At 42.1% G+C, this 12,111-nt stretch overlaps 1 protein-coding gene across 1 annotated transcript; it reads left to right on the top strand.

The window, feature by feature from the left end:
* Positions 1 to 529: 529 nt before the first annotated feature.
* rrp12 (ribosomal RNA processing 12 homolog) lies at positions 530 to 11,341 on the top strand. The gene is made up of 34 exons (XM_078272880.1): positions 530 to 745; positions 1,707 to 1,927; positions 2,213 to 2,296; positions 2,416 to 2,492; positions 2,604 to 2,709; positions 2,805 to 2,921; positions 3,042 to 3,180; positions 3,293 to 3,420; positions 3,526 to 3,624; positions 3,710 to 3,801; positions 3,889 to 4,000; positions 4,157 to 4,257; positions 4,344 to 4,458; positions 4,546 to 4,688; positions 4,784 to 4,905; positions 5,005 to 5,069; positions 5,162 to 5,324; positions 5,402 to 5,556; positions 5,803 to 5,870; positions 5,989 to 6,082; positions 6,192 to 6,350; positions 6,462 to 6,542; positions 6,629 to 6,734; positions 6,836 to 6,943; positions 7,036 to 7,193; positions 7,280 to 7,371; positions 8,108 to 8,260; positions 8,350 to 8,522; positions 8,626 to 8,736; positions 8,823 to 8,869; positions 8,987 to 9,065; positions 9,201 to 9,268; positions 10,601 to 10,683; positions 10,785 to 11,341. The coding sequence occupies exons 1-34, from the start codon at positions 607 to 609 to the stop codon at positions 10,885 to 10,887; spliced, it is 3,861 nt and encodes a 1,286-aa protein (XP_078129006.1). The 5' UTR covers positions 530 to 606; the 3' UTR covers positions 10,888 to 11,341.
* The last annotated feature ends 770 nt before the right edge of the window (positions 11,342 to 12,111 follow it).

Here is a 12,111-nt window from a genome sequence, read left to right as displayed (position 1 = left end):
CTTCTCTGATTGTTTGGAACCACAAGTATCTAACATAAGAACTTATTCTAAAGCAATTGATGAACACAAATAATGATAATGATAATGAAGTTTATTTTCAGACTTTTCTCAATATTTGCATTTGTCATTGGATACTAAAAGCTATAAAATCCTTCAAATGACACATTCTAAGAAGGAAAATGTGATCAAAATGCTTTTACGAGTATACATTATTAGGAATAAACAGGAATAGTGTTGATAGGAAAACATTATATTTCATACATTTATAGATGGAAAAAAAAGCTTTTTTTCCGGGGCTTTCAACCGCATCACACACATAAGCTGATAATGGTTCCTCTTGAAGATGTGTGTGTGTGTGTGTGTGTGTGTGTGTGTGTGTGTGTGTGTGTGTGTGTGTGTGTGTGTGTGTGTGTGTGTGTGTGTGTGTGTGTGTGTGTGTGTGTGTGTGTGTGTGTTGTTTTTTTGCTGAACAGCGCCATCTACTGGCAAATAACAACAAGGCCAGGGCAGACACATGAGTCACACGTGACGTCTTTTGGTAAGCGACAGCGTGATCTGGACCCGCAGAGACAGTTTGGGGTAACGTGATTATTTTCAACCCCGAAAATGGTCAAATCGGGGAAACTTCGATCTGGGACGGGGTCGAAACTCAAACGATGGAAGAAAGGACACAGTAGCGACTCAAACCCGCAGACGAGTCGTTTTAGGCAGGCTGCCAAAAGCCGCTTCTTCAGCCGACCCAGCGGTAAGCTTTCCATCAACGTTACACGTGGGTCTGTGGCTAGTGCTAACATTAGCTAGCGTCAGCCATTTAACTTGCAACAGCCCAAGCTAACTTTATGCTGCGCCATTAAATGTTCACCAGCCACCCAATAAAGTTGTCAGCAGAAAGCCTAACTCCTATCTGTCTGCCTTTTCCCTTTGGTCCGCTGAAATAACGTGTCAGTCAGTTTACTCTTCGATTTTACATGCTAATAACTGCTTGTGTGTTTGTGACTGAATGAGACACATTGTTTAACTGTGTCGATATATTAAGATAAAGCTCATTATTACTGATGTCATAACGTTATAGGTAACACCCTGAAATAGACAGTCTCGACAATAATAGCAAATAATTTGTAAGTATTTGGCCAGAGACAAGACATTTAGCTGTGTTGGCTCTCTACTCCAGCACATTAGACTTTACATGTATTTACTCTGAAGTTTGAGGGTGTTTTCACATCCACACATTTGGTACACAATGAGGAATTGCAGACCTATTTATACATGGCCATTGTCCCCCCAATTTCAGGGTACCAAAACAATTATGTTATATTTAATATTACGTTTCAAATCAATTAGTTAATGACTGCTGGAAGTAAATAATTTATAGACATGATCAAATACTTGTTACCCTTCCTGGTGATGCTTTGTCAGGCCTGTGCTGCACCAAGCCTCAATTAATCCTTGTTTCAGCCTGATTCTCTGCAAATGAAATGCATACTTACAGTAGTTGAATCAAGGTTATGTGCAGACCTATTCATTCAGTCTTGTTTACTGTGGTTGTATGTTTATAATCCTTCATGCATTGTCTTAAAATGTGGTTGCTACATATGAAAAAGTGTGCATGGGGAAACCCTATCATGCCCTAGGATGTCTTCCATTTGCACTATGGGAAGGTTAGCTTAATGTAATGGGGTACCTCTACATCTTTTTTTTCCCCACAGGAAAGAGCGATCTAACAGTTGATGCTCTTAAGCTACACAATGATCTGCAGGCAGGTCCGCTTGAGCTCGGTGGCCGTAAAGATGCCTGTATGGAAGAGGAGCCTGAGGCGTTTTCAGAAAGAACCTCAGGTACCTTCCTCAGCGGCCTGTCAGACTGCTCCAACCTGACCTTCAGAAAGGTACAGCGCTACTGGGAGTCCAATTCAGCTGCTCACAAGGAGGTAGGCAATACACTAAAGGTAGATCATTTATTCACAGAACCCCATTAATAAATGGCTTTAAACGGTTGATTTGTAATACATGCTAATGTCTTGTTTTTATATAGGCAAATTGCCTTTTTGCATTAGGAGCGAAAACTAAAACAATTGAGGGTATCTCTGAGGAGTTATGGATGACATTTTTAGGCGTTGATGCGAGGATACCAACACTACTAACAAATGTACTTGGAAATCCAAGACGCAGAGTTTTCCTGTAGCTGTAACATTGTCTGCTGATGTGCCTCACAGATCTGTGCAGTGTTGGCAGCTGTGACTGAGGTGATCCGTGGTCAAGGAGGGAAGGAGACTGAAACAGAGTACTTTGCGGCTTTGGTGAGTGCTGCCTTTTAATAAAAAAAATGTTTTCTCCATTTTCCAAAAAAACTTATGGTGTGTTAAAAGTTGATAGTAAAACTTATTGTGTCTGAAAATGCAACATGTGCTTTTTGTAGATGACCACCCTGGAGGTTGTGGACTCACCAGAGTCTCAGGCGGCAGTGGCGTACCTCCTCAACCTCGTCATGAAACGGTTGGACTTTTAACAACTTTTGTCGCCAAAACAAACCTTTCCATTCATGTCAAGGCTAATTAGATATGACTCTAAATGTTTTTCATCTGATTGGTGTATTGCGTTCCCCAGGGTTCCTGCTCCAGTGCTCATGTCTAAGTTCTCAGACACCACCAAGGCTCTGATGGACATCATGTCTAAACAGGCCACGTCTGAGACTGCCTCGGCGGTTAGATGGGTGAGTGGATTTGTCTCTGTGTCCATTTGTCTTTTTTATTGTTCACTGTTGAAGAAGGCAGCATAGATTTGAGTTTGTCATTTTTGCATCTATAGATCCTGTCATGCCTGGCCACTTTGTTGAGGAAGCAGGATGCATCTGTCTGGACTTACCCGACTACTCTTCAGGCTTACCACGGTCTTCTCAGCTTCACAGTTCACAGCAAGCCTAAGGTTTGTCTCACCTGCCTGCTAGTAACTTCCTCAGAAGTATTCCATGTTGAATAAATGCTGAAAATGCTGAAATCGTACAATTTTGTGCCTTTTAATTTCATGTCCGCTTTCCCCTCTCAGGTCCGTAAAGCAGCACAGCAAGGCATTTGCTCTGTTCTCAGAGGTAGTGAGTTCCTGTTTACAGATAACGCTCCAACCCATCATCCTGCTGCAGTGACCACAGCCAAGTTTTGCATGAAAGAAATGGAACAGGCAGGAGGTAAGACAACTGTTTTTTTTTTGTTTTTTTCTTTCTTACTGTGGGAAAGTAAATAGTTTTTTATGGTTGTCCAGCAAGTTGTCGTTCATGTCTATTTCTTTCCCCCCCTCAGGCAGCAAAGAGGACACGACCACACTTCATGTGCTGGGTCTTCTGAAGGAGTTGATGGGGACGTTTCCTCTGGGAGCTGTCAAGTCCTGTTGTGAAACTCTGTTGCGAGTGATGACACTCAGCCATATGGTGAGAGCACAGAGACATTCATAGGTGCAGCCAGATACCCTTTTGTTCATCTACATAGATACTCAAATGTAGCTTTTAACACTGCTGCTGTGTTTCTGGCTGTAGCTAGTGACGGCGAGTGCCATGCAAGCCTTTCATAGGCTGTTCAGCGGGAAGCCAAATGCTTCAACCCTCTCACCGGAACTTAACGCACAGATCATCACGGTGAGAGCATACAAACAAAACCAATGCTATAATGTTATAACGCAAAATGTAGTGTGCAAGCTAATATGCCATTTCTCATCCTCAGGCTCTGTACGACTACCTGCCCAGTGAGAATGACCTGCAGCCTCTGCTGGCTTGGCTCGCTGTCATGGAGAAAGCACATGTTCACTTGGCGAGGTAATAAAACAACGGCATCACAAATCCTTTCTCTGCTTTCTAGTAAGATTACGTTTGTGGATCAACAGTTTGTGTGTCCTTGTGTAGTTTGCAGAGTTCTCTGAGTTTGGGCCACCTCCCTCGCCTCTTCTCTGCTGCCATGTCCTGCCTTTTGTCGCCTCACACACAGGTGGTTTCTGCAGCCACCAATACACTAAAGGTAAAGAAGTCATCCATCCACATTGAGTAACTCAAGTGGACAACGTTTTTTTTGTCAAGGCTAGGCTCAGGGTATTTCTGGATTATAATTGAAGAGGGAGGTCTGCAAAATCATTAAAAACCTAATTGAAGATTTATTTTTGTTTATCTGTTTCAGACTTTGTTGGCTGAATGTGTTGCCCCTCACATGGAGGAAATGGGCATGCTCACCGCCACAGCCTCTGCAGGGAACCCCTCCTATGTCTGCAAAATGTTTCGGTAAGCTCTCTCACTGTTAGCTGTTCTCAGTCTTTTCTTTGTAGATACTACATGCTCATCATGGTAATTGTGGCTGTGTGTTTCAGTATCGTAGAAGAAGGATTGTCCTATCGCTTCCATGCCTCCTGGCCATTTGTGCTGCAGATCCTGGGTTGCTTCTATCGAGCTGCAGGGAAACAAGCTCACCCCATCATGACCAAGGTACATAGCCACAAAACCTTGCACATCACTCTGTGAGTGGAGAAAAAGTAAAGGTTTGCCTGAGACTTTGTGTTGTGTCCCGGACAGTCCCTGCAGTCTCTGGCAGACCTGCGCTCCACTCCTCAATTCCCCTTCAGCGGGGAGTTGGACCTGGCCGTAGGAGGAGCTGTAGAGAGCATGGGGCCTCAAGTTGTGCTGGGTGCTGTTCCCCTCAACATCACCGGCTACGAGTAAGTGCAAATAACATGGACACAAAAACACTGCGGAGTTGCCTGTATGTCATTGTAGTGGTTTAACTGACTGTGTGTGGATTCTTTTTCACCAGTGATGACTTGGAGTTCCCACGCAGCTGGCTGGTCCCGGTCATACGGGATCACGTGAAGAACACTCACCTTGGTTTTTTCGCTTCTTATTTCCTCCCTCTGGCTTCTACACTCAAGCATAGAGGTAAACATATGTGTGATGCTCCACTTAAGGGTTGGATGACTGTGATGCTGAGTTTACTTTTTGTGTGTATTAACCGATTACTCTGTTTTTGTGTTGTAGCTGAAGAATTAGAGCAAGCAGGACAGAAACTTGAAGCCAAAGTCTACCAGACGTTACAGATGCAGGTAACTCTACACTGACTTAACTATGGTGTATTCAGAGTTCCAGTGAATGAGTTGTTGAGAAGTGCCTCAAATGCCTGTACTTTTTCTTTCAGATTTGGACCATGCTCCCTGGCTTCTGTACATGTCCTGTGGACCTGCTGGCATCCTTCAAAGGCATCGCGCGCACACTCGGTATGGCTGTTAATGAACGGCCAGACCTGAGGCTCACAGTGTGCCAGGCTCTACGCACTATTGTCAACAAGAGCTGCTCCACTGGTAGGAGGACACGCATGTTCACAGAGAGAGACAACACACAGTACTGCAGCTACTTACTGTCTGCTTTATCTCTGTAGAGGAAGAAAAAGATGAAGTGGGCCGCTTCTCCAAGAACTTCCTGCCCATCCTTTTCAATGTGTACGGCCAGCAGCCTGCCGCTGGAGAGTCCGCCACCTACAGGATGGCTATACTAGACACTATCAAGGTCTACTTAACTGTCACCGAAACACAGGTCAGTTAAGTTTGCTCACATTCTGCTGCATAATGTTCTCATACAGTGACAAAGCATTTCATGTTTGTTTACATAATTTAATGATCTGACTGAACACTCTGAAGTGTACCAGGGGTGGAGGGCTGGGCCTTAATCAGAAAAAAAAAAACATGTCTAGTCTTCTTTCATGAAGAACTGATGGTATTTCTTGTGGTGGGTCATATTTCTTGTGCTGGTTTATCTTTTAATTAAAACAATCCTCCACAGATGGTCTGCACGTTCCTGCAAAAAGCCATAGACAGATTGAAAAGCACCGACACCACTGAGTTCACACGGTGGGACATGAATATCAATATATTGCTGTAGTATTATGTCTGCCTTTGTCTGTTCATTAAATACATTTTAGAAATGGGTAAATATCAGTACACTTACTCTTCCATCTCTACCTCTCAGGCTGTCAATGATGGACCTTGTAGTCGCCATGGCTCCCTCTGTCGATGAGGTCACCATGACTAAAACCTTTGAACTGATTAGGCCATATTTAGAGGTAAGGGTATGCACAGTGTGCTTAACGGAATGTCCAGTTTTTAATAAAAAAGCTTTCGAACCTAACTGTATTTCTTGTAAACTATGTCTCTTGGTGCATTTGTTTCCAGAACAAAGAGCCAGGCATGCAGAAGAAGGCGTACCGTGTGCTGGAGGAGCTGTGCGGAGGAGAGAGAGATGAGTGCAGATCGTTTGTCATGGCTAATCTGGAAACGCTCAAAGTCGTCCTGCTCGACACTCTGAAAAAGGCCTCTTCACCAGCAAAGAGGGTGAGACTCCTGTGTAGAGGGAGAAAAAAGAGCTGACATTAGATGGAATTATATATCTTTATTTACCCCGCTGTCTGACCATATCTTTCTATCTGTGTTTCTGTTTCTCAGCCGAGACTGAAGTGTCTGATCCACATTGTGAAAAGGCTCAATGAAGAACACAAAGACTTTATCACAGCGCTGCTGCCAGAGGTACAAACACAAATGAGTGCTCGCTAACAAACAAACACACTGAGTACCGATATTTAAAATCTTCATGAGGTTGTTCTCTCTGTCAGGTGATTATATGCACCAAAGAGGTGTCTGTTGGAGCGCGTAAGAATGCCTACAACCTGCTGGTGGAAATAGGAAGCGCATTTGTCCGCTTCTGTGGGAACACAAAAGGTAACACACCTGTCTTCCTTCTCTTGTGTACGTGCAGATGCAAGTTTCTCATTTTGATGATTTGGTTTAAAATACTAATTCAGTATCTGTCTCTGATCCAGACGCCATGGAGCAGTATTTAGTGTTGGTGTACGCAGGACTTACGGGCTCCGTCACCATGATCACCTGTACAGTGTTGGCGCTAACTCGACTGGTGTTCGAGTATAAAGGTAGGCCTGCTGACTTTCCAGCAATTTCCTGTTGGTGTTTTAGATGATTATATTCGTGGACTGGATAAAGTCTGGTGTACTTTCTTCCCCAGATGCTATAGAGGAGAACACCAGGGAGCAGCTGCTGCACAACATCTGTCTGCTGCTGTCGTCGCGTACCAGAGAGATAGTTAAAGCTGCCTTAGGCTTCATCAAGGTCATCCTCTTCATCATGGACCCCAAAACGCTGGCATCACATGCCACTGTCATGGTAGGCATTGACATTATAGATACTCTAGTCCACTATAAGAGGCAGGTGTGCCCTCATTTAATACAGATTTCACTCTCTGTGTTCAGATGGAGGGAGTTGGGAACATCAAAGACGATGTGAGGAGGCACTTCAGAACCAAACTAAAGAACATCTTCACTAAGTTTATCAGAAAGTTTGGGTAAGTGCTGGGTTTCTTTTATACATTTATTTATTTATTTTAAGAAACTATAATCTTCAACTGGGCACCATTTTGCTAACTTATGGCTCTGAAGGAGACGTGGCGGTGTAATAGTCAAAAAGTCAAAAAATGTCCAATTAAGCTGATTTTACTCTCTTTTCTTTTTTCAAAACAAGTGAATTATTTCAGATTGGGTTGGTAATTTCTCCTGTTTCTTTGGCCATCCCGCAACTTTTACTTCAACAAAGAACAATCAAAATGACTGTATTGTATGTAATCATGGTCTGTAAGTGCTTGTGTGGAAGTGAACAGAGCTGATTTCTTTCTGTGCTGTTTTGATGGGGAACTGATATTTGATCATCAGTGACGCATCTGATTGATTCCTTTTTTGTTCCCGTTTGTCTGCTACCAGAATGATTAAAGCACTGTCTGTCCAGTGAAATTATATTTATATTAGGATTAGCCTGCTAGCACTATCATTAACATTAACAAAGGGGTGCTTTGTTTAATAATGGCACCAGCTGTTTGTTAACACAGCTGACCCCTTTTAAACTCGGATTGTTTTGGAAGGGCTGAAGATCAGTCATATATTGCATGCAGCCAGTTCTGCACTGGATGTCTTGGTACCAGATGGTCTCCTCTGGGACATTTATACCACAACTACATCACTTTTATATGTTACATTGTCATGTACTGTGTGTATTTTTGTGTGTCTCATTATCTGCCGTATTTCCAGTTTTGAGCTGGTGAAGAGCATGCTGCCTGCAGAACACCACAAGGTGCTTGTAAACATCCGCAAGGCCGAGGCTCGCACCAAAAGGAGGAAACAGGTCGCAGAGCATGACGACTCCGAGAGCGAAGAGGAGGAACCTAAAACAAAGAGCCAAAGGTAGACCACTGTTCCCCCACACAAAGCCCTGACTTCCCTCATGCACTTACCCTTTTTCTGTTATAAAGCTCCTCTCCTCTCCTCTCCAGTATTGAGGACATCCTTGCAGAGTCAGACAGTGATTTGTCAGAGGATGAAGGAAAGGTTCGTAATGCTCAGAAGAAAGCAGGAAAACCGCAGAAAGCACGGGCCTGGCTCAAAGAAGGAGAGGAAGATGACCCACTTAACTTCCTGGATCCCAAGGTTTCCCAGAGAGTGCTAGGTAACACACTTTGTTTTTGATAGTTGCAATGTCAAGACAAAAAAAAAAAAAAAATGCATTATCCTGTGGAGGGATTTGTTCAAATGTTTTTGTTGTTTCTCAGCCACCAACCCAGGGCTGAAAAAGAGTGCCAGGGTTGAGCACGGCTTCAAGGTGACATCAGACGGACGGCTGATCATCAGAGAGGATGACGAGGAGGATGGAAAAGATAAAGGTAAGAGCAATCCTGTAGTTAATCCAACCATCATGTACATTGCATTGCTTTATGTATGAACAGGCTGTTCATTACTTTTCCCACAGATGAGGGAGATATGAAAGATATTCTAGAAGAGGCTGGAGTCAAAAGTGTGAGTACTTGTATATGTTACGCAGGTTGTATTATTTAGTGTTCTTGTTGCTGTAGAGACATTGTTATTGCTGTTTTTCTTTGATCATCTACGTTTTTTTTTTTTTATCGCCTTCAGAAAAAGTCACAGAAAAGGAAGTTCAGAGATGACAACTTTGATGAGGACATGGACATTGAACCCCATCTAAAATACAAAGGTAGGACTGGCACCAAAAATCCTCATTGATAAATCAGCCTGTGCATCAAGCTTGGGTTATAGTTTGGGATTAAATTGACTCTTTTTAGGCTAACTTTGTGATTTCGACTGAGCAGCACATTTTTTTTGTTCTCAGCTGGCGGCTCAGGCATCCACAGACCTCTGGGAAGAAGGGAAAACACTGGGGCAGACTACAAGTCAAAGGTAAGTCCGGCAGCATTCAGGAACCAACATTATAATCGTTAACGAAAACGAACAAAATAACGAAAACTAGGTGGGGAAAAAACATTGTCGTTAACTGAAATAAAAACGAGGCATTACAAGAAAACGATAACTAAACTAAAACTGTAATGTCTGTTTGCAAAAATAACTAAAATAAAATGTATCGAGTAAATGTCCTTAGTTTTCGTCATTGTCGATGTTTTTCATAGAGCAAATAACGTTATATCTTTCCGACCATGACATTTCCCGTAGATATGTATAGTTTCCGACTGGGAACCCAGAAATTCCGACATTCCATGTCAAATTGAACACATGTCCGTGCCCCTCGCCTGGCATCGTGGTGGTACCGAAAGTCGGAAGAAAGCGGCAGTCCTATTTGATTATGACTGTGTCAGATAAAAGCAAGTTCCTTGCAGTGGAAGGTGGTAAAATATGTGGACCATTTATTACAGGGAAAAATCTCACGAATTTTAAAGTCCATTTGAGAAGCGCACACAAGGAGGCTAACCTAGCTTACCTTAACAAGGTAAAGGAGAACGCGAAGCCCCCTTTCCCCGAAACAGAAGCTAACCCCGGTACAGGGCATGGATGTATGGGTACAGGGCCAGGCAGCATGCCAGAGACAACAGCAGGACAGAGAACACTACAGGAGGGCTTTCACCGGCGACCCGATAGCTGCTGGTTAGTACATACGCAGGAACACCAAAAGCGGGAGGAAGCGTGGGTTAATATGTGGATTGATACTGGGATGTCGACACAACTGTGTGACTCGATTGATTTCAAAAAGTTTGCCTCTTTACTCGAACCAAAGTGGAAAACACCTGTTCATGTCTTCTTTAGTCTGTTGGCTATTTAGGATTTTTTCCTGGAACACGTCACTTACACATTTTGCACTTACTGCGGCGTCTTGTGTAGACTGTTTACATATTTATGACCATATGTAGGCTACATTTTATGTACTAGTGTTATTGTTGAATACATTGTGAATACATATTTCTAAAATTGTATGTTTTTGTTGAGTTATTACACAATACTTTTTCTGACCTTTTTTTAATCTTCCGACAAATAACCCATATTGCAAAAAAAGACTAAAACTAATAAAAACTAAAACTAAGCATTTTCAAAAAATAAAAAATAAACTGAACTAGCAAACCCGCTTTAAAAACTAATTAACACTGAATTTGAAAACAAAAAATGAAATAAAAATAAAAACTAATAAATGCAAAACTATAACCTTGGCAGGAACACACACTGCAGGATTTGCTGGTTAGAAGCTATCATTCTGAGTGTATTATTTCATCCTACATTTCTCAGAAAGGAAAAGGAGATGTGAAGAAACAAGGAAAGCTTGATCCTTACGCTTACGTCCCTCTAAAGAAGGCCCAGCTTAATCGAAGGTAACAGTTGTCCTTGCACAATTTCATAAACTTTTCTCACAAGGAATTGATTTATATTAGAATGTCAGAGGCTAAAATTATTTTATTCTTTGTGTTTACAGGAAGCGCGCCAAACTGCAAGGCCAGTTCCAGGGCATGGTGAGAGGAGCCCAGAAAGGGGCGCGGTCTGGAAAGAAAATGCAGAAGAGAAAGGGGAAAGCCTGAAGAACATACTTGTTTTACTCAATGGACTTTAATGCATTGTGTGTGATGGTGTGTTATAAACATACTAAAATGTAGACATGCACCTTGGATGTGTGTATGTCTGTGTGTGTTTCTGACAGTCATTGAAGGTAAAATCAGTTTGTTTTTAAACTGTTCATCTTTCAAAGCTCTCGAAATACTCTGACGTCATTTAGCTTTGAAGGCCTTTGGCTGTCAAAAAAATCACTCAACTGTAATCTGTTTAATGCATCAGATAAAACTCCCTTTTTGGTAAACATAAATGTATTTATGTGTGAACACTGTCTAGATCTGTAGACGGACAATAAGGTTTGGGAAGAGTAAAGTCTGCCTTTGTTATTGTGTTATTTGGTCACTTGAGGGCGCTGAAGACCTCTGGCTTGTTAATGGTGAACTGGAGTGTTGCCTTTAAGATGATTAAAAAAAAACAATCGAAGCAGTTTTTCTACTGAGAAGTATAAAAGGAAAAATCTCTAATTTTCCTTATGAGAAACCCAGTTATCTCCGGCCTGCGGTTACTTTTCATATGACAGTGTGCCTTCAATTCAGCTGCTTAAAGACATTGAGAAAGAAACTGTAGGTTGTTGTGCTGGGGAAGTGAACATACAATGAGCCTTGTGTGATTCATTTCCCCGGATGGATTGCAGCAAAAATGAATCACGTAGCGATCTCCTAATCACACTCTTTTGTGTCCGACCTCAGTGTCGGTCAGTGTTTCTGAGGAGGGGAGCAGATGTCCTGGAATGATTCAGGACATTCTCAGACCGGCATCGTCAGCACTGTGGTAAAATATATATATATATAAAGTGGCTTCAGAAAGTATTCAGAAACACTTTGTCTTATAGTTTTTATTATGTTTGTTTGCTACACACTGACACACTAATGACGAGGCCAAAACAAGAAATTTGGTTTTAATACTTTCCGTAAGTGCACTGCAGGACTACCGCACAAAAAAAAGATGTGTCCCAGAAATATGACTTTCAATAGAGCCAAAAGTGATAAAAAAAAAAAAATCTTAGATTTTAGTATTCATTTTGCAGACTATATAAATGTCATGGATAGATTTATTAGTGCCCTGAGTGTAATTAGTTTATTAAAGAACGTTGCTCCAAGAGGAACACACCAAATGATGCATCCTGCAGTATTCAATTAACTAATAAATGTCATTAGGTGTCTGTTGCACGGCCCCCAACGTGTTCGTAAGCT

This window comes from Sander vitreus, chromosome 17 (assembly GCF_031162955.1).
Source record: "Sander vitreus isolate 19-12246 chromosome 17, sanVit1, whole genome shotgun sequence".
Classification (NCBI taxonomy): domain Eukaryota; kingdom Metazoa; phylum Chordata; class Actinopteri; order Perciformes; family Percidae; genus Sander; species Sander vitreus.
This window is presented reverse-complemented; position numbering and strand designations above follow the sequence as displayed.

What these genes read in the sequence shown, in the direction of transcription:
- rrp12 (XM_078272880.1), top strand. Translation starts at nt 607, where the DNA reads ATGGTCAAATCGGGGAAACTTCGATCTGGGACGGGGTCGAAACTCAAA. An exon ending in CAGTTCACAGCAAGCCTAAG is followed by an intron (nt 2,922 to 3,041) that starts GTTTGTCTCACC and finishes TTCCCCTCTCAG; the next exon opens with GTCCGTAAAGCAGCACAGCA. An exon ending in TATGTCTGCAAAATGTTTCG is followed by an intron (nt 4,258 to 4,343) that starts GTAAGCTCTCTC and finishes TGTGTGTTTCAG; the next exon opens with TATCGTAGAAGAAGGATTGT.